We start from the raw sequence: 21412 nt of genomic DNA, 5'->3' as shown, positions 1-21412 counted from the left end.
GGATTTGAGACGTTCTATTACCGGCTATGGTTACTAATAAAACGCAAAATAAAACCCGCATTTTAGAGATCCTGATAATACTATGCACTCGTATAGTCTTAAATAAATTCATATTATATCCACAATTATGTTGTTGTTGTTTTTTAGCCCCAATGGCAAATGTGAAGGTGCATATTTTAATTCCAACGTCCCTTTTTTACGTCACCAGTTGTAGTCGAAAGGCATTGTGGTCTTGATCCGCCCGGAAATAATGTTTTAAAGTGTTTCTTGTCATTCAAGGATTTAAAACCACGTATTTACACGTTGTTCAGTGGTTACGTGTCATATTGATACATAGTCAGTTCTAGCTATTTCTTGACCTTTTGAAGAAGCAACTTGGCAAAGGATTTATTAACTTTTTTGAGTGAGTTTTGTTTTGTCTTTTTGTACTTTGTTGTTGATTTAGCTACCATCCAGCTAGCTAGCCAACTTAACGATTGTTGGCTAGGAAGCTAACGTTACTTACTGTACGTTTTAGCTAGGTCGATGTATGAAGTTTGGCTAGCTAAAGATGTACAGTTTATTTATAGTTTTTCTTTCTTTTCAAAGAGATTGTAGTTTTGTAGATTGTAGATTGTAGAGATTGAAGTTCCTCAACTCTCCAGCAAAAAATGATGCTTGATGATGGTTATTGAATTTGCTGGTTTCATATTTCATTCATTTAGCTATCTTCGATAGCTAGCTAACCAAGACAGGACGCTAACTTAACTATCTAACTTGGGTAGTTAACTAAATACGCTTCCTGTGAGTTGAAACCACTGTGATTTGTTTACTCGTATCAGCTGAACATATTTTGTTGTTATCATGGTGTATTTGTCCAGACAGACAGTTAGTTAGCTAATCAGCTAACTTGCTACTAGGACTGAGGAAGGCAAAAGGTGCACGTAGTTAGCTGGGTGGGGTGTATTCAGGAACAATACATGGTTTCTAGTATGTTGTAAGGTTATTTACATTGTACCGTCAAGGACAATCGCTTACTAGGGGAGTGAAGGAGGGTGACAGCCCGTGACACTGTCAACACTTGCTCAACGAGACTGTTATAAATATAACAACTGTTAAGGGGTAAACCAACGATTACACATTCTCAGCCATGGTTCAGTCATTACATTTCAATCTAAACAGCAATGGTTTCTGAACACACTTCTTTACAGCTACACCTCTGAATCCAATGTTGCATGTGTATGACTGTTCTAGTACAGTCATGGAGGATTCACTCATGTCACACGTTTTTGATTATTGTATCTAGGCTCCACTATAACCTCAATCTCCCAGGACTTGATGCTCGCGGCCATCCTGATCTCTTTTACCCATTGATGACCCCATCTCGTACTGGGCCAAGATGAAAGCTCTGATCCTAGTCGGTGGCTATGGGACTCGACTCAGGCCTTTAACCCTCAGTGTGCCTAAACCACTGGTGGAGTTTGCCAACAAACCCATCCTTCTGCATCAAGTAGAAGCCCTGGTCAAGGTTAGTGACTCCAACAACCTGTCATTGTGAATATTAATTTATCATTGATGTGTAATCTATTTACTGTAACATTCACATGCGTAGTGTAGATACAGTATGCACAAGGACAGAATGTCAATGTATTATCAAAAAAATGAAACTAAATTGAAGTTTTAAAAAAAGGAATTGTTTACACAATTGAACATTGGAGAACACCTCATTGACAACAAGCTGGAGTGCTATTTTGTTAGTAGTTTAAACAAGACCTGGTAGAATTACTTCTCAAGGCTTACTAGTGAGTCTATTGCTCTGACTGCTGTTAGAGCTCAAGGCTGACTAGTGAGTCTATTACTCTGACTGCTGTTGGAGCTCAAGGCTGACTAGTGAGTCTATTACTCTGACTGCTGTTGGAGCTCAAGGCTGACTAGTGAGTCTATTACTCTGACTGCTGTTGGAGCTCAAGGCTGACTAGTGAGTCTATTGCTCTGACTGCTGTTGGAGCTCAAGCCTGAATAGTGAGTCTATTACTCTGACTGCTGTTGGAGCTCAAGGCTGACTAGTGAGTCTATTACTCTGGCTGCTGTTGGAGCTCAAGGCTGACTAGTGAGTCTATTGCTCTGGCTGCTGTTGGAGCTCAAGGCTGACTAGTGAGTCTATTGCTCTGACTGCTGTTGGAGCTCAAGCCTGAATAGTGAGTCTATTACTCTGACTGCTGTTGGAGCTCAAGGCTGAATAGTGAGTCTATTACCTGACTGCTGTTGGAGCTTCAAGGCTCACTAAAGTCTGTTACTGACTGATGATTATAAATCTGACATTGAGTCTGTTACTGACTGCTGTTGGAGCTAAGGCTACTAGTGAGTCTAAATGGCTGTGCTGTTGGGCTCAAGGCTGACTTTGAGTCTGTTACTGACTGATGTTGGAGCTCAAGGCTGACTTTATAAATTGCATATGATGTACAGTTGAAGCTCAAGGCTGACTAGTTGAGTCATTAACTCTGGCTTGTTGGAGCTCAAGGCTTCACAAATGTCTTGTTAACAAACTGACTGCTTTGGAGCAAGGCTGACTAGTGACATCTACTTTGTACTGATGGTTGGACATCTAGGCTGACTAGTGAGTCTGTTACTGACTGCTGTTGGACTCAAGGCTGACTAGTGAGTCTATTGGTCTGACTGCTGTTGGAGCTCAAGGCTGACTAGTGAGTCTGTTACTGACTGCTTTGTACAAGGCTGACTAGTGAGTCTATTGGACATCTGACTGCTGTTGGACTCATGGCTGACAAGTGAGTTAGGACATCTGACTGCTGTAGCATGACAATAGTGAGTTATTACATCTGACTGCTGTACATGACACAAGGCTGAATAGTGAGTCATCTACTTTGCCATCATGACATTCATAGATCATAAATCCATCTCTTTGTAGATTATAAATCTGTAACATTCACATTGTACATGACAAGTCGGTTACATCTACTTTGTACAGTGTAAAGGCTGTGTCTGGGTTTCATCTACTTTGAGATATCAGCTGATGTTAGGACATCTATAAATACATATGATTTGAATGTACAGTTGAACATCTAGGTTGTACATGCACTTAGGTTGGAGTCATTAACTTGTTTTTCAACAACTTCACAAATGTCTTGTTAACAAACTATAGTTTTGGCAAGTCGGTTAGGACATCTACTTTGTACATGACACAAGTCGGTTAGGACATCTACTTTGTACATGACACAAGTTGGTTAGGACATCTACTTTGTACATGACACAAGTTGGTTAGGACATCTACTTTGTACATGACACAAGTCGGTTAGGACATCTACTTTGTACATGACACAAGTCGGTTAGGACATCTACTTTGTACATGACACAAGTCGGTTAGGACATCTACTTTGTACATGACACAAGTTGGTTAGGACATCTACTTTGTACATGACACAAGTCGGTTAGGACATCTACTTTGTACATGACACAAGTCGGTTAGGACATCTACTTTGTACATGACACAAGTCGGTTAGGACATCTACTTTGTACAGGACACAAGTCGGTTCGGACATCTACTTTGTACAGGACACAAGTAATTTTTCCAACAATTGTTTCCCTACAGATTATTATTATTACTTATAATTGACTGTATCACAATTCCAGTGGGTCAGAAGTTTACATACACTAAATTGACTGTGCCTTTAAACAGCTTGGAAAATTCCAGAAAATGATCATGGCTTTAGAAGCTTCTGATAGGCTAATTGACATAATGTGAGTCAATTGGAGGTGTATCTGTGGATGTATTTCAAGGCCTACATTCAAACTCAGTGCCTCTTTGCTTGACATCATGTGAAAATCAAAAGAAATCAGCTAAGACTTCAGAAAAAAATTAATTGTAGACCTCCACAAGTCTGGTTCATCCTTGGGAGCTATTTCCAAATGCCTGAAGGTACCACATTCATCTGTACAAATAATAGTACGCAAGTATATACACCATGGGACCATGCAGCCGTCATACCACTCAGGAAGTAGACGCGTTCTGTCTGTCTCCTAGAGATGAATGTACTTTGGTGCGAAAAGTGCAAATCAATCCCAGAACAACCGCAAAGGACCTTGTGAAGATGCTGGAGGAAACAGGTGCAAAAGTATCTATATCCACAGTCAAACGAGTCCTATATCAACAACCTGAAAGGCCACTCAGCAAGGAAGAAGCCACTGCTCCAAAACCACCATAAAAAATACAGACTACGGTTTGCAACTGCACATAGGGACAAAGATTGTACTTTTTGGAGAAATGTCCTCTCGTCTGATGAAACAAAAATAGAACTGTTTGGCCATAATGACCATCGTTATGTTTAGAGGAAAAAGGGAGAGGCTTACAAGCCGAAGAACACCATCCCAACCGTGAAGCATGGGGGTGGCAGCATCATGCTTGTGGGGATGCTTTGCTGCAGGAGGGACTGTTACACTTCACAAAATAGATGGCTTCATGCGGTAGGAAAATTGTGGATATATTGAAGCAACATCTCAAGACATCAGTCAGGAAGTTAAAGAGTGTTTGCAAATGGGTCTTTCAAATGGACAATGACCCCAAGCATACTAGTTGTGGCAAAATGGCTTGAGGACAACAATGTCAAGGTATTGGAGTGGCCATCACAAAGCCCTGACTTCAATACTAAAGAAAATTTGGAGGCGGAACTGAAAAAGCATGTGCGAGCAAGGAGGCCTACAAACCTGACTCATTGCACCAGCTCTGTCGAGAGGAATGGGCCAAAATTCACCCAACTTATTTTGGGAAGCTTGTGGAAGGCTACCTAAAACGTTTGACCCAAGTTAAACAATTTAAAGGCAATACACTAAATTAGTATTTGTTAGCATCTAAACTTCTGACCACTGGGATTGTGATGAAAGTAAAATCTGAAATAAATCATTCTCTCTACTAATTATTCTGACATTTCACATTTTTAAAATAATGATGATCCTAACTGACCTAAAACAGGGGATTTTTTTACTAGGATTAAATGTCAGGAATTATGCAAAACTGAGTTGAAATGTATTTGGCTAAGGTGTATGTAAACTTCCGACTTCAACTGTCCAGTACAGTGTAAATGGCCGCGCCTACCTACTCCAGTACAGTGTAAATGGCCGTACCTACCTACTCCAGTACAGTGTAAATGGCCGCGCCTACCTACTCCAGTACAGTGTAAATGGCCGTACCTACCTACTCCAGTACAGTGTAAATGGCCGCACCTACCTACTCCAGTACAGTGTAAATGGCCGCGCCTACCTACTCCAGTACAGTGTAAATGGCCGCGCCTACCTACTCCAGTACAGTGTAAATGGCCGCGCCTACCTACTCCAGTACAGTGTAAATGGCCGTACCTACCTACTCCAGTACAGTGTAAATGGCCGTACCTACCTACTCCAGTACAGTGTAAATAGCCGTACCTACCTACTCCAGTACAGTGTACACAGAGTAGGCCTTCTTATTCCTTACTGTACACTCAACATAATGAAACGTTTTGTATCCAGGAAAGGAAAGTGTACTTTGTTTATTCTGTGTCTGACTGTCGACAGGCTGGAGTTAACCATGTGATCCTGGCTGTCAGTTACATGTCTGATCTGTTGGAGCGAGAGATGAGGGTACAGGAAGAGAGGGTAAGGCTTTTTTCTCCCTATTGTCAATGTATGTATTGTTTTGTATTGGAGCTTTTTGTCTAAACAAATTAAACACTTGTATCCAGGAAAGGAAAGTTGTCTGTTTTTCGGTATTAGAATCTCCCTGTCACATGAGCTGGAGTTAACCATGTGATCTGGCTGTCTGTTTTACATGTCTGATCTCCCTGTCACATGAGAAGGGTACCAGGAAGACATGTACTGTTGTCTGTTTTCAATGTATGTATTGTTTTGTCACATGAGAAGAGCTTTTTGTCTAAACAAATTTAAGCACACATGTACTGTTGTCTGTTTTACAGCTCGGTATTAGAATCTCCCTGTCACATGAGAAGGAGCCAGTTAACACATGTACTGTTGTCTGTTTTACAGCTCGGTATTAGAATCTCCCTGTCACATGAGAAGGAGCCACTTGGAACAGGTACAACCTGATGATCAACTGGGGCGTATGCAGTCATTAGTCTGCTCCTACAAGTTAGGGAGAAATCTCCCCAGACTGTTTTGTCTGTTTGCATAGTACAGGGCCGTTCGCTTGCTGTCGGCGCGGTATCTTATTTGAATCATTTGGGTTTTTTTTTTTTTTGGGGGGGGTCAGCTTTAATATTGCAGATAGATTGTAGCTTCCATCAATATAATTGTCTGCATCACTTCCAATCCCCCATACATTTTTTTTGCTTCTACTTCCTGCTTATAGATTTTATGGGCCCAGTCTATTTCACAATAGTTTTGTTATTTTTTTCACTCCTGTCCTTCCTCTAACTTCAACCTCTATCTATTTCTTTCACAAAAGTAATGAACCAATATATGTTTTATGGACAGACTGTTTTACATGAGTTATCTTGTTGTTAGTTGTTATTGTTCCCAACATTCAGCTCTGTTCAACTCCTCCCATCTATCTCATAACACCATCCAATCCCATCATTCAGCTCCGTTCAACCCCTCCCATCTATCTCATAACACCATCCAATCCCATCATTCAGCTCCGTTCAACTCCTCCCATCTATCTCATAACACCATCCAATCCCATCATTCAGCTCTGTTCAACTCCTCCCATCTATCTCATAACACCATCCAATCCCATCATTCAGCTCCGTTCAACCCCTCCCATCTATCTCATAACACCATCCAATCCCATCATTCAGCTCCGTTCAACCCCTCCCATCTATCTCATAACACCATCCAATCCCATCATTCAGCTCCGTTCAACTCCTCCCATCTATCTCATAACACCATCCAATCCCATCATTCAGCTCTGTTCAACTCCTCCCATCTATCTCATAACACCATCCAATCCCATCATTCAGCTCCGTTCAACCCCTCCCATCTATCTCATAACACCATCCAATCCCATCATTCAGCTCCGTTCAACTCCTCCCATCTATCTCATAACACCATCCATATTGGATTTCTGTTTGCCATATATTTTTCAACTGTGCTGTTATCTTTCACAAGTTCTGAACCTTTCTATTCTCATAATTTCTACAGATTATAAATAAAAAATAAACCTTTTTGCTAAGATAATTATTATATTATTGATCAATTGACTTGATTTTTCTTATCAAAAAAGGTTAAATAAATAAATATGGCCATTTTCAACCCAGCAGCAATAGATCTTTTCATTGGCATAAAATAGTATTGAGCTGTACACCTCCAGTTTTGGTCCTTTATGCTTATGGATATTTAACAAAGTTAAAAGAATTGTTAACTCAGAGTTTATCTTGTCGTCGCCCCCCTCCCCCTACCCCCCCAGCCGGTCCTCTTGCTCTGGCCAGAGAGCTGCTAACGGACAACGACGAGCCATTCTTCGTCCTCAACAGTGACGTTATCTGTGACTTTCCCTTCGAGGACATGTTAAAGTTCCACAAGCACCACGGCAGAGAGGGGACCATTGTGGTAAGTGGAAACTGTTACTGTTGGCCCTGTAGCTCCTAGATACTCCTGTAGTGCTGAGAGGATTGGCTGGGTTTAAGCCACATGGTGAAAAATACCACCCAGCCAATCGGACGGCAAGGTGGAAATACTACCACGTTGCTTATAAACTTATCAGGAGTGTTTTAGAGGCAAGGGACCTCTGCTGTTAGAGCAGGCCAATGAACACTGTCAAACTGTTTCAGGGGATCAGCTTGAGCAAGACGAAACCTGAGTTATTGGTGATGCGAGGGGATTGGTAGACTGCAATGTAGTCCGTCTCAAACGAGCGCTGGTGACCGTGTCTGTTCCTAGGTGACGAAGGTAGAGGAGCCGTCGAAGTATGGCGTGGTGATGTACGAGGTAGAGAGCGGACGCATCCACCGATTTGTGGAGAAACCCCAGGTGTTCGTCTCCAACAAGATCAACGCTGGGATGTACATCTTTAGCCCAACCATGCTCAAGAGGATCAAGGTTAGTGCGGATGTGAAACCTCTTCATTTTAGCACATAATATGATGTTTCGACACAGCTAGTAAAGAAAACCGTTTTTTTTCTTCGTGGATTTAGAATCTATTTATAGAATCTATTTTGTAACCTTAAGCCGATGTTCTGAAAATGTGTCCACTCACTGTACTGCAAGTCACGTTGGATAAAATGGTGTGCTAAAGTGGATTGTGGTACGTACACTGTGTGTACAAGACATTGGTCCTTCTGTAGCTCAGTTGGTAGAGCATGGCGCTTGTAACGCCAGGGTAGTGGGTTCGATCCCCGGGACCACCCATACGTAGAATGTATGCACACATGACTGTAAGTCGCTTTGGATAAAAGCGTCTGCTAAATGGCATATATTATATATTATATTATGAGAAACGCCTCGATTCGTCGGGGCATGGACTGCAAGGTGTCGAAAGCATTTCCACATGGATGCTGGCCTATGTTGTGACTCTACAAGGTGTTGAAAGCGTTCCACAGGGATGCTGGCCCATGTTGACTCCAATGCTTCCCCACAGTTGTGTCTAGTTTGCTGGATGTCCTTTGGGTGGTGGACCATTCTTGATACACACAGGAAACTGTTGGGTGTTAAAATCCCAGCAGCGTTGCAGTTCTTGAAACACTCAAACCGGTGCGCCTGGCACCTACTACCATAACCCATTCAAAGGCACTTTAAATCTTTTGTTTTGCCCATTCACCCTTGGAATGGTACCACATACACAATCCATGTCTCAAGGCTTAAAAATCCTTCTTTGACATCAACACGGGACATCAGTCGGGAACCATAACTTTAATCTGGCCAGTCTATGTCATGGAAAGAGCAGGTGTTCATGTTTGTTTTGTTTTTTTACACTCTGTGTATATTGTATTCTTCCAGCTCAGGCCCACCTCTATTGAGAAAGAGATCTTCCCCTTAATGGCTGAGGAGAACCATCTCTACGCAATGGAGCTACAAGGGTTCTGGATGGACATTGGTCAGCCTAAGGACTTCCTGACGGGGATGTGTATGTACCTGCAGTCTGTACGACAACACACACCTGACAGACTGAAGACTGGGCCTGGGTTCCTGGGTAACGTGCTGGTGGTGAGTCAACCAGTCTGACACCGGATCATATAACTCCGTTCAACAAGGCAGGCAGATCTGAAAAACATTAGCAGTAGCCCTCTGATTGGCTTGGTGGTGGCTCCTCCATTTAGCTGCCCTCTGATTGGCTTGGTGGTGGCTCCTCCATTTAGCTGCCCTCTGATTGGCTTGGTGGTGGCTCCTCCATTTAGCTGCCCTCTGATTGGCTTGGTGGTGGCTCCTCCATTTAGCTGCCCTCTGATTGGCTTGGTGGTGGCTCCTCCATTTAGCTGCCCTCTGATTGGCTTGGTGGTGGCTCCTCCATTTAGCTGCCCTCTGATTGGCTTGGTGGTGGCTCCTCCATTTAGCTGCTCTGATTGGCTTGGTGGTGGCTCTCCATTTAGGCTCTGATAGGCTGGTGGCTCCTCCATTTAGCTGCCCTCTGGTTGGCTTGGTGGTGGCTCCTCCATTTAGCTGCCCTCTGATTGGCTTGGTGGTGGCTCCTCCATTTAGCTGCCCTCTGGTTGGCTTGGTGGTGGCTCCTCCATTTAGCTGCCCTCTGATTGGCTTGGTGGTGGCTCCTCCATTTAGCTGCCCTCTGGTTGGCTTGGTGGTGGCTCCTCCATTTAGCTGCCCTCTGATTGGCTTGGTGGTGGCTCCTCCATTTAGCTGCCCTCTGGTTGGCTTGGTGGTGGCTCCTCCATTTAGCTGCCCTCTGATTGGCTTGGTGGTGGCTCCTCCATTTAGCTGCCCTCTGATTGGCTTGGTGGTGGCTCCTCCATTTAGCTGCCCTCTGGTTGGCTTGGCGGCGGCTCCTCCATTTAGCTGCCCTCTGATTGGCTTGGTGGTGGCTCCTCCATTTAGCTGCCCTCTGATTGGTCATGGTGGCTCCTCCATTTAGTGTCTGATTGGCTTGGTGGCGGCTCAAAATTTAGACTGCCCTCTGATTGGCTTTGGTGGCTCCATTCCATCAATTACTGTTTGATTGGCTTGGTGGTGGCTCCTCCATTTACAGCTGCCCTCTGGTTGGCCTGGTGGCAGAAGATCCTCCATTTAACCAGGCCTCTGATTGGCTTGGTGGTGGCTCTAGGATCCATTTAGCTGCCCTCTGATTGGCTTGAATATGGCTCCTCCATTTAGGACTGCCCTCTGATTGGCCAAGATCAGGCTTCCATTTACATGCCCTCTGATTGGCTTGGTGGTGGCTCCTCCATTTAGCTGCCCTCTGGTTGGCTTGGTGGTGGCTCCTCCATTTAGCTGACACCTTTCAGGTCATGAGGTCCTAGGGTTTGTGTCTGGACTAAGCCACAAAATATAGACATTCACCGGGTGTAGGATTTTAGTCCATTCCATCAATTACTGTTTAGTTACACGTGGTATGTTCCTGCAGTTACAGACGCATCCCACCAGAGGGAGCCTCGTCAGAAGATCAGATATAACCAGGCTCTTTGTCCTCGGCGTGCTGATCTAGGATCAGTTTAGCCTTTAGATCCATAATGAATATGAGTATATGAACAAAATGGACCTGATCCAAGATCAGCTTTATATGTACATGCCATATTCTAACCTGGCATTGCTCTGTGTTCTGGTCCAGGATCCTACAGCCCAGATAGGGGAGAACTGCACCATCGGGCCCAACGTGACCATCGGGGCGGGGGTGGTGCTGGAGGACGGGGTCAGGATTAAAAGGTGTACGGTACTGAAGGGGTCAAGGGTCAGATCACACTCTTGGCTCGAGTCCTGCATCGTAGGGTGGAGCTCCTCAGTAGGACAGTGGGTGAGTAGAGAGGAGACACACACACACACAGTGGGTGATTAGACCCTGTTGAATATAGTTATATCTGTGTAATAATACCACGGAGATATTATTTTTAAGAGTAGAGGACTGTTTACTACTTCATTAACTAGACTCAATCTTCACACAAACTCGCATTACCATACTCCCAAATATAATTTAATAGTGGAGACATGCAAAATCGAATTTAAATGTAAAAACACATCAATTGCATTCATTTATTAAATAAATAAAATGTAAATAAAAATTGTATGCCTCTTTTCTATTTGCAGCCTTCTGATTTAAATACCAAAATCAACTTTTTCCACTGGCTAATAATTTTACAAATAAAATGATAATAAATCAATCAACCATTCAAGCCCATGCCTTGTAGCAAGAAAAAGTGCATAAAGAAAACGTTAATTATTGCACACTGGTCTAATCTGATGTGCCCAAGCCAGATACCTGGCATCTCTTCTTGGATGCTAGTTCATCAATGTCTGGGCTCAAGCTCTGAGCTGAAGAAATCCTCAGTATCGAGCGAAGATGTTCATCAGTCAGACGTCTCCTGTGAGTTGTTTTGGTCATCTTCATCGAGGAGAAAAGTTGCTCGCATAGATAAGTGCTGCCGAACATGGAGAGCATCTGAGCAGCTTAGGTGCGGAGCTGAGGCATTGTGTCAGGGATGAACCGTGGAAACTGTGCTGCGCCCACAGCATCATACTTTGACTTCAGCGTGTCGTTGCACTGGAGTTCAATCAGCTCCATTTGGATGTTGGTTGGTGCATTTTCCACATCAACTGCGAAGGGATTACTAAGCAGTTCAAACTTGCATTTCTGGGCATCAAAGTCGGCAAATCGCCGGCTAAACTCAGCGGCGAGAACACTGAGTTTTTCAGCAAACTGTGCGCATGGGAACACTGCGGTAGAGATCTGCGCTTTTATGGATTGGCAGCAGGGAAAATGGCAAGGGTTTCCTTGCAGCATCTGATTCTCCCACAGGCACAGTTTAGTTTTGAAGGCCCTCACTGCAGCGTACATGTCTGTGATGATGCGCCCCCGCCCCTGAAGCTGCAGGTTCAGCGCATCGAGATGGCTCGAGATGTCACAGAGAAAGGCCAGCTCACACAGGAACTTTTGCTCCCGGAGCTCTGCTGTATCCTTCCCTTTGGTTTCCAGGAATTGACATATTTCCTCATGCAGCTCGAAACATCTGTTCAGTACTTTTCCTCTGCTTAGCCATCTCACCTCTGTGTGATACGGCACGTCTGCGTATTCCGAACCACACTCCTCCAGAAAAGATTTAAACTGGCGGTGATTTAGACCTTTGGCTCTTATAAAGTTAACTGTGTTACTGTGGTCATAACATGTTCCATCTTTAGGGCTTTGGCACACAGTGCTTCCTGATGTATGATGCAGTGGTAAACAGTTAGCTCACCTGCACAGTTCTCTTCCCGCATCTTCTCCCGAACCATGCCCACCAGTCCACTCTTTTACCGCACATCGCTGGCGCACCATCTGTCGTTAATCCAACGAGTTTATCCCACGGCAGCTTTATTTCAGTTACACATTTGGAAACCTCCTCAAAGATTTCCTTTCCTGTGGTTGTGCCATGCATTGATTTGAATCCTAATTGCTCCTCCGTAACACACAGATTTGAGTCCACTCCACGGATGAAGACTGACAGCTGAGCAGTATCAGATGCGTCGCAGCTCTCATCCACAGCGACGGAGAACGCAACAAAATCTTTTCCCTTTTCCATCAGCTGGTCATACAGATTGGTGGCAAGATCACATGTGCGATCAGCTACTGTGTTCCTGCTCAAAAAATGCTTGTTTTTTCTCTGGGCATATGAGGTCACAAACCTTCATCATGCACTTTTTCATGAACTCTCCCTCATTAAAGGGCCGGGCTGATTTTGCGATCTCTGCTGCCACTATATAACTAGCCTTTACAGCAGCCTCGCTTTGTGATGTGGCTTTTTAAACATATTCTGTTGTGAAACCAAACTTCTTTTCATCTCCTCTACTTTCTGGCTCCATTGAGTCATGTCCAGGTCCTTGTATTTGTCATGGTGTTTCGTTTCATAGTGTCATCTAATGTTGTACTCCTTACTTACAGCCACGTTGACTCCACAAACAGACAAACAGGTTTGTCTTTTACATATGTAAACAGATATTCTGCCTCCCACTTGTCCAGAAAGCTCCTGTTTTCTGCCTTTCTTTTCGCCATTTTTGGGAAGGGTTAGCTCGCTGACAGTTGTAGCGTCTGTTGCTATGACTACTGTCACAGAGGAGAGAGCGTTTCTGGGTCCTGTCCTGATTGGCGCGCGAAAACAGCAGAGCATTATGGGATTCGTAGTATTAGTGGTGAATGCGCTGTATAATACCGGCGGGCTACCTCTAGTAGTAATTTGGTATTGTCTCGCGGGCCAAATATAATTACCCCGCGGGCCAAATTTGGCCCACGGGCCAGAGTTTGACACCCATGATCTAGACCATATATATATATATATATATATATATTAGCGTTCTTAGAAATGTCCTTTTTTTTAAAAAAATTTATTTCACCTTTATTTAACCAGGTAGGCTAGTTGAGAACAAGTTCTCATTTGCAACTGCGACCTGGCCAAGATAAAGCATAGCAGTGTGAACAGTCAACACAGAGTTACACATGGAGTAAACAATTAGCAAGTCAATAACACAGTAGAAAAAAATGGGCAGTCTATATACAATGTGTGCAAAAGGCATGAGGAGGTAGGCGAATAATACAATTTTGCAGATTAACACTGGAGTGATAAATGATCAGATGGGCATGTACAGGTAGAGATATTGGTGTGCAAAAGAGCAGAAAAGTAAATAAATAAAAACAGTATAAAAACAGTATGGGAATGAGGTAGGTGAAAAAGGGTGAGCTATTTACCAATAGACTATGTACAGCTGCAGCGATCGGTTAGCTGCTCGGATAGCTGATGTTTGAAGTTGGTGAGGGAGATAAAAGTCTCCAACTTCAGCGATTTTTGCAATTCGTTCCAGTCACAGGCAGCAGAGTACTGGAACGAAAGGCGGCCAAATGAGGTGTTGGCTTTAGGGATGATCAGTGAGATACACCTGCTGGAGCGCGTGCTACGGATGGGTGTTGCCATCGTGACCAGTGAACTGAGATAAGGCGGAGCTTTACCTAGCATGGACTTGTAGATGACCTGGAGCCAGTGGGTCTGGCGACGAATATGTAGTGAGGGCCAGCCGACTAGAGCATACAAGTCGCAGTGGTGGGTGGTATAAGGTGCTTTAGTGACAAAACGGATGGCACTGTGATAGACTGCATCCAGTTTGCTGAGTAGAGTGTTGGAAGCCATTTTGTAGATGACATCGCCGAAGTCGAGGATCGGTAGGATAGTCAGTTTTACTAGGTAAGCTTGGCAGCGTGAGTGAAGGAGGCTTTGTTGCGGAATGGAAAGCCGACTCTGGATTTGATTTTTGATTGGAGATGTTTGATGTGAGTCTGGAAGGAGAGTTTGCAGTCTAGCCAGACACCTAGGTACTTATAGATGTCCACATATTCAAGGTCGGAACCATCCAGGGTGGTGATGCTAGTCGGGCATGCGGGTGCAGGCAGCGATCGGTTGAAAAGCATGCATTTGGTTTTACTAGCGTTTAAGAGCAGTTGGAGGCCACGAAAGGAGTGCTGTATGGCATTGAAGCTCGTTTGGAGGTTTGATAGCACAGTGTCCAATGACGGGCCGAAAGTATATAGAATGGTGTCGTCTGCGTAGAGATGGATCAGGGAATCGCCCGCAGCAAGAGCAACATCATTGTTGTTTTTTAAAGAAAATAAAATATTTCTGTCCATTTCAAAATAACATCAAATTGATCAGAAATAAAGTGTAGACATTGTTAATGTTGTGAAGGACTATTGTAGCCAGAAATGTTGTTCTGATTATTAAAGAAGCAATGAAACTGGCCTTCTTTAAACCAGTTGAGTATCTGGAGCATCAGAATAGATTAAGATGGGCTAAAGAACATAGACAAGCAATGTTCCTCTGTCCAGGGTCTGTTATTTTGCCTGTTTCTCAAACTAAATACTATAATGGACTTGTCCTCTTTCTCAGTTGTGCACCGGGGCCTCCCACTCCTCTTTCTATTTCTACTTTCTATTCTGGTTAGAGCCGGTTTGCGCTGTTCTGTGAAGGGAGTAGTACACAGCGTTGTACGAGATCTTCAGTTTCTTGGCAATTTCTCGCATGGAATAGTCTTCATTTCTCAGAACAAGAATAGACTGACAAGTTTCAGAAGAAAGTTCTTTGTTTCTGGCCATTTTGACCCAGTAATTGAACCCACAAATGCTGATGCTCCAGATATTCAACTAGTCTAATGAAGGCCAGTTTTATTTATTTTTTTAATCAGAACAACAGTTTTCAGCTGTACTAACATAATTGCAAAAGGTGTTTCTAATGATCAATTAGCCTTTTTAAAATGATAAACTTGGATTAACTAACACAACGTGCCGTTGGAACACAGGAGTGATGGTTGCTGATAATGGGCCTCTGTACGCCTATGTAGATATTCCATTAAAAATAAGCCATTTCCAATAGTCATTTACAACATTAACAATGTCTACACTGTATGTCTGATCAATTTGATGTTATTTTAATGGACAAAGTTTTAATTTTCTTTCAAAAACAAGGACATTTTCTTTTGAACATTTGTGTATATTAATAGAATAGCTGTGGGGGGGGGGACTCTGAACTGCTTCATTAACTCCACTGATGGTGACACACACCCCTGCCTGAGTAATATGAAGGTGTGCCATCACAAATACTTGGTGTGCTTGATTCCGTTGGTCTGGTACACAGGATATGACACAACGGAATTGTCCCAAAAGACTACAGATTTCCAAGTCATACTTTGCAATATAGTTCACATAAACACAGTATGGCTGCGTTTTACACAGGCAGCCCAATTCTGATCCTTCAGCCAATTGTTTGCATAAGAGCTGAATCTGGGCGGCCTGTATAAACGCAGCCTGTGTGACTCAGGGTCTGTTTCGATCTAGGAGAAAATATCCAGCGACGCTAACAAAATATTTGTTGGGTTTCTCCCTGTCGTGATCATATTTGTCCCTGACTGTGTGCTCTTTTCCCTCTCTGAAAGTATTTCACATAATGTCCGGTGTCTGTGAGCAATGATTAGTCCCAAACGCCAAGCCAAAATCAAACACACATCAGCTCAAACATTTGAAATAACGTTTTTGAAAAAAATGTATATTTCACATGTATACAGTATGTGTCCTAGGGCTTTATCGAGCTCTCTTTAACTCTGTCCCCCCCTCTCTGTCCCCCCTCTCTGTCTCTCCCCCTCTCTGTCTCTCCCCCCTCTCTGTCTCTCCCCCTCTCTGTCTTCCCCCTCTCTCTGTCTCTCCCCCCTCTCTCTGTCTCTCCCCCTCTCTCTGTCTTTCCCCCTCTCTCTGTCTCTCCCCCTGTCTTTCCCCTGTCTTCCCCCCTCTCTGTCTCTTTCCCCTCTCTCTGTCTCTTTCCCCTCTCTCTGTCTCTTTCCCCTCTCTCTGTCTCTTTCCCCTCTCTCTGTCTCTTTCCCCTCTCTCTGTCTCTTTCCCCTCTCTCTGTCTCTTTCCCCTCTCTCTGTCTCTTTCCCCTCTCTCTGTCTCTTTCCCCTCTCTCTGTCTCTTTCCCCTCTCTCTGTCTCTTTCCCCTCTCTCTGTCTCTTTCCCCCCTCTCTGTCTCTTTCCCCCCTCTCTGTCTCTTTCCCCCCTCTCTGTCTCTTTCCCCCCCTCTCTGTCTCTTTCCCCCCTCTCTGTCTCTTTCCCCCCTCTCTGTCTCTTTCCCCCCCTCTCTCTGTCTCTTTCCCCCTCTCTCTGTCTCTTTCCCCCTCTCTGTCTCTTTCCCCCTCTGTCTCCCCCCTCTGTCTCTGTCTGTCTCTCTCTCTCCCTGTCTGTCTCTCCCTCTCTCAGGTGCGTATGGAGAATGTGACTGTCCTCGGGGAGGATGTTATTGTGAACGATGAGCTCTACCTCAACGGTGCCAACGTGCTTCCTCACAAGTCCATCACCGACTCAGTGCCTGAACCGCGCATCATCATGTAGTTCTAGAACAACAGACAGGCCACCAGCGCTTTCTTAGAACCAGGCCTCAAGCTCTTGAAGTGCCACAGAGATGGGTTTCTAGTAGTACTGGGTGCCGTTCTGATTCTGCTGACATTCTACCCCTTGTCCTCTGTCATATGCTATATGTTTAGCATGGAGGAGTGGAACGAAGGCAGAAACAGGCTAGGGTACCCAGGCTAGGATCTGGGTAGTGGGGGCTTACATTTTAAACCAAGGACAACTAGCTAGCTACGGCCTGGTCTAGAATCAATTCCTAGCTCCTCCACCCTAGACTCTTAAGTAGATCTGAAACAGTTTGTTAGTTGAGGTCCACACACGCAGTATGATAGCAGCATCACCTTGCCTTCTGGTGGGTGTTTTTTAAACACTTCTCTTTTTCAAAATACATGTTTGTGTTTCAATGAGACAAACCTGTATAAATAAAGGATCCATTTTTGCCATATTGCTGACCCCTATCCAATCCTCTTATATGTACACTAGGGGTTGATTCTGGGTTGATTCTGGGTTGGCTACCTGTCAGTATGGTGGATAGACAGTCAGGGTCTGAAATGGCATCCTATTCCGTATTTAGTACACTACATTTGCCTGGTGGCTCTGGTTGACAGTAGTGCACTAAATAAGGAATATGGTGCCATTGGGGATGATTCCAACCTCTTCTTCTGCTGCCAGTCTACTGGCTCTACTGTTGATTTGATTAGGACCCTCATTGGTCCAATAGATTTGTTTTGATCTTAAGGATTCTGGTTTAGCTGATCATTGGATGCAACAGTGTCTGTAAAACTATCCCCCCTTTGTGAGACGTTCCATTTGATTTCATAATCACAGGATACTCTTAAAAAGTCCTTCTTCGCATCCTGTCTCCTGCTTTTGTTTCTGAGAGGAAAGGATGTGAGGAATCAAGGAAGCACTTTTGAGATTCATTCAAACCCTAAACATATTATTGCCTGGTTTTTTTTAAAGAGGAATTGTTTCGTCAGTGACTGATCTGATTGTGATTTTCCCCCAAGACCACTAGAGTACTGAGATATAGAGTTAAACGTCCAGATTGTAAAATGTACATCTTTCTCTTCTGAAGGTGAGCGGTAGATTTGAATATTCCTGTTAACTTTCCTCAAATTTGCCTGTTTTCCGGAAATCCTTGTTTGGAATATTCCTGGAATTACAATGGAATAACTAGGAAATCCAGCCAGGATTTTGATGAAAACCCAGGGAATTTTTGCAGAAGTTAGCGGAATTTTGCGACTAGGTTGACGTAAAGATTGTTCTTCAATGTGTCCCTTGTCCAATCGATTTGTGATATGTCAATCACCATGGAAGCGATCAGTGGAGCTGTCAATCAAACAGTAACTACTGATGATGTCACAATCAAGTGAACTCCTTTTAATTAAGTAGTTTTATCATATTAATATAATTAATTAATTGAACTTGTTTTTGTTTTTTTTCCCCTAATTTTTCTATCACAATTGTCTAATGTATGTAATATTGTTTGAGATTTATTGATGACCAATATCAATAAAAGTGAGAAATGTCTCTCAAACACATCTCTCTCACGTCATATTTCTGGATAGTAATTCTGTATGAATGGGTCATTAATGGGACTTGCGACAGCAATCAATAACTGAAATTGATTCTACAATTCTTGGACTAGCATGAGAATACTTTTTTCCAGCTGAAGCAAGTCCGGAACATTTTGTTCCATGGGAAAATTACTTTCTAGTTTCTCAATGATATCATTTATATGGGGCGGCAGGGTAGCCTAGTGGTTAGAGCGTTGGACTAGTAACCGGAAGGTTGCATGTTCAAACCCCCGAGCTGACAACGTACAAGTCTGTCGTTCTGCCCCTGAACAGGCAGTTAACCCACTGTTCCTAGGCAGTCATTGAAAATAAGAATATGTTCTTAACTGACTAGTTAAATAAAGGTAAAATAAGTTATTCAGGAAATGCAAAGTGATGTCATGAAGGGAGTGTTTTTTTTTTTTTTTACACCTCCTATAGGTGACAGTTTGATAAACGTTTACAAAGGTTGTTCCTGAAATGACAACCTATTTACTATGTAGTGCCCTTAATTTGACCAGGGGACCCATAGGGCTCGGATGATAAACGGTGTACTAAAGGATAAAAGGTGCCATTTCAGTGAATTTAAGTATGTGTGATTTCAGGATTGACTGTAAGATCTAGTAATTAAGAAGGGAAAAAAATGGTTTTGTCTTAAAACCCTAATTCTACTTTACATTGTGTCCTATTTCATACCAATGTTTATATTCTGTTGGGTGTATAAGCAACGTTGGCCCCGTCACACATCGACATCGGTGGAAATGATTCATTATTCTTACCACATTCCAGAGTAAATATGGTTGACTGTCTCGTTCTCGTCCCCCGCATTCTAACTTCAGCGCGTGGGTTTGTACTACGTACGCCTGATTCACCCCACTCTTCCATTACAAAAAGGCCAAATAAAGCCGCTTAACAGTACAGGAAACGGCTCTCCAACTTTTTAACTAAGAGATCACCACGATGCCTACATCCCAAATGACGGCCTAGGGAAGGGGAGAGGGCACTGTTTGGGACAGGTCCGATGTGAGCAGCACATTTCTCGGGGCGGATATCGCGTTCTCACTCTTCGGTGATGTCATGTCTCTCTGTTCCAGAGGATGGGTGTTCACAATGTGGGTGGAGGAGAAAAAGGAAAATACCACTTAAATTCTATTGGTTGTGGGATTTCTTTTTTTTTTCTTCTTTTTTTTGTTGCTGTGATTGGTTGGCATGAATGTTCCAGGGAATCCCTCCAGCCAGTCATTTAAGCTGTCTGTTAGACTCATGTGGAGCAGAGAGTCCATAGTCCTCTGAAAAGGAGAGAGCTATCCAATACCTTTCACTTTGAAATTGTATCTCAGCCCTTCAACTTGAGCACTATGGATTTGACCTCAGGAATAGAGAAGGTGAGTGAAACACTTGTGAATACGTTATTGTGTATCTCAGATTTAATTTAACTTTTTTAATTTGTAAAATTTTTTTTTTTTTACATTTTCAACCAAAACAAGTAACAAAAATAGTAGCAAATCAGCAGAAAATGAATGAATGAATAAATGCGCTTCTGTATTTCCTGTCACGTTTGCTACTGCTGTACTCTGTTACAGTGTAACATGTTAACACTCAGCTGTGTGTGTTTGCTACTGCTGTACTCTGTTACAGTGTAACATGTTAACACTCAGCTGTGTGTGTTTGCTACTGCTGTACTCTGTTACAGTGTAACATGTTAACACTCAGCTGTGTGTGTTTGCTACTGCTGTACTCTGTTACAGTGTAACATGTTAACACTCAGCTGTGTGTGTTTGCTACTGCTTTACTCTGTTACAGTGTAACATGTTAACACTCAGCTGTGTGTGTTTGCTACTGCTGTACTCTGTTACAGTGTAACATGTTAACACTCAGCTGTGTGTGTTTGCTACTGCTGTACTCTGTTACAGTGTAACATGTTAACACTCAGCTGTGTGTGTTTGCTACTGCTGTACTCTGTTACAGTGTAACATGTTAACACTCAGCTGTGTGTGTTTGCTACTGCTGTACTCTGTTACAGTGTAACATGTTAACACTCAGCTGTGTGTGTTTGCTACTGCTGTACTCTGTTACAGTGTAACATGTTAACACTCAGCTGTGTGTGTTTGCTACTGCTGTACTCTGTTACAGTGTAACATGTTAACACTCAGCTGTGTGTGTTTGCTACTGCTGTACTCTGTTACAGTGTAACATGTTAACACTCAGCTGTGTGTGTTTGCTACTGCTGTACTCTGTTACAGTGTAACATGTTAACACTCAGCTGTGTGTGTTTGCTACTGCTGTACAGTGTAACATGTTAACACTCAGCTGTGTGTGTTTGCTACTGCTGTACTCTGTTACAGTGTAACATGTTAACACTCAGCTGTGTGTGTTTGCTACTGCTGTACTCTGTTACAGTGTAACATGTTAACACTCAGCTGTGTGTGTTTGCTACTGCTGTACTCTGTTACAGTGTAACATGTTAACACTCAGCTGTGTGTGTTTGCTACTGCTGTACTCTGTTACAGTGTAACATGTTAACACTCAGCTGTGTGTGTTTGCTACTGCTGTACTCTGTTACAGTGTAACATGTTAACACTCAGCTGTGTGTGTTTGCTACTGCTGTACTCTGTTACAGTGTAACATGTTAACACTCTCAGCTGTGTGTGTTTGGGGATGAAAGGTTTTCTCATTAGAATGCATAGCACAGGCTAAATTAGACTGACCAGTAACACCTACAAAAAAATCGTAGAATTAGAGCACATAGAACAGATCTACCTCTTCCTAGACTCACTTTCACGGAGAATAACGGATCTATGACTCAAATTTCTATGTGAATTCATTCAAGGGGGTCGCCCACGAAGCTACATACTGCATA

The 21412-nt window shown here is 43.2% G+C and overlaps 2 protein-coding genes across 2 annotated transcripts in view; both read left to right on the top strand.

Moving 5' to 3' along the window:
- Nucleotides 1–225: 225 nt before the first annotated feature.
- gmppb (GDP-mannose pyrophosphorylase B) lies at nucleotides 226–18537 on the top strand. Its single transcript, XM_052474210.1, has 9 exons — nucleotides 226–403; nucleotides 1286–1507; nucleotides 5542–5622; nucleotides 6010–6058; nucleotides 7388–7530; nucleotides 7861–8019; nucleotides 8917–9123; nucleotides 10697–10879; nucleotides 16844–18537. The coding sequence occupies exons 2-9, from the start codon at nucleotides 1379–1381 to the stop codon at nucleotides 16973–16975; spliced, it is 1083 nt and encodes a 360-aa protein (XP_052330170.1). The 5' UTR covers nucleotides 226–403; nucleotides 1286–1378; the 3' UTR covers nucleotides 16976–18537.
- Nucleotides 18538–19799: 1262 nt separating this feature from the next.
- The window catches only part of LOC127910423 (LIM and cysteine-rich domains protein 1-like), a 28631-nt gene continuing 27018 nt past the window's right edge, over nucleotides 19800–21412 (top strand). Inside the window, exon 1 of the mRNA XM_052474209.1 lies at nucleotides 19800–19937. Within this exon, the coding sequence (XP_052330169.1) occupies nucleotides 19911–19937 (27 nt within the window). The 5' untranslated portion in view covers nucleotides 19800–19910. The remainder of the gene's footprint in view (nucleotides 19938–21412) is intronic.

This window comes from Oncorhynchus keta, chromosome 21 (assembly GCF_023373465.1).
Source record: "Oncorhynchus keta strain PuntledgeMale-10-30-2019 chromosome 21, Oket_V2, whole genome shotgun sequence".
Lineage (NCBI taxonomy): Eukaryota > Metazoa > Chordata > Actinopteri > Salmoniformes > Salmonidae > Oncorhynchus > Oncorhynchus keta.
The sequence above is the reverse complement of the archived record's forward strand: the minus strand, read 5'-3'. Positions and strand labels throughout refer to the sequence as shown.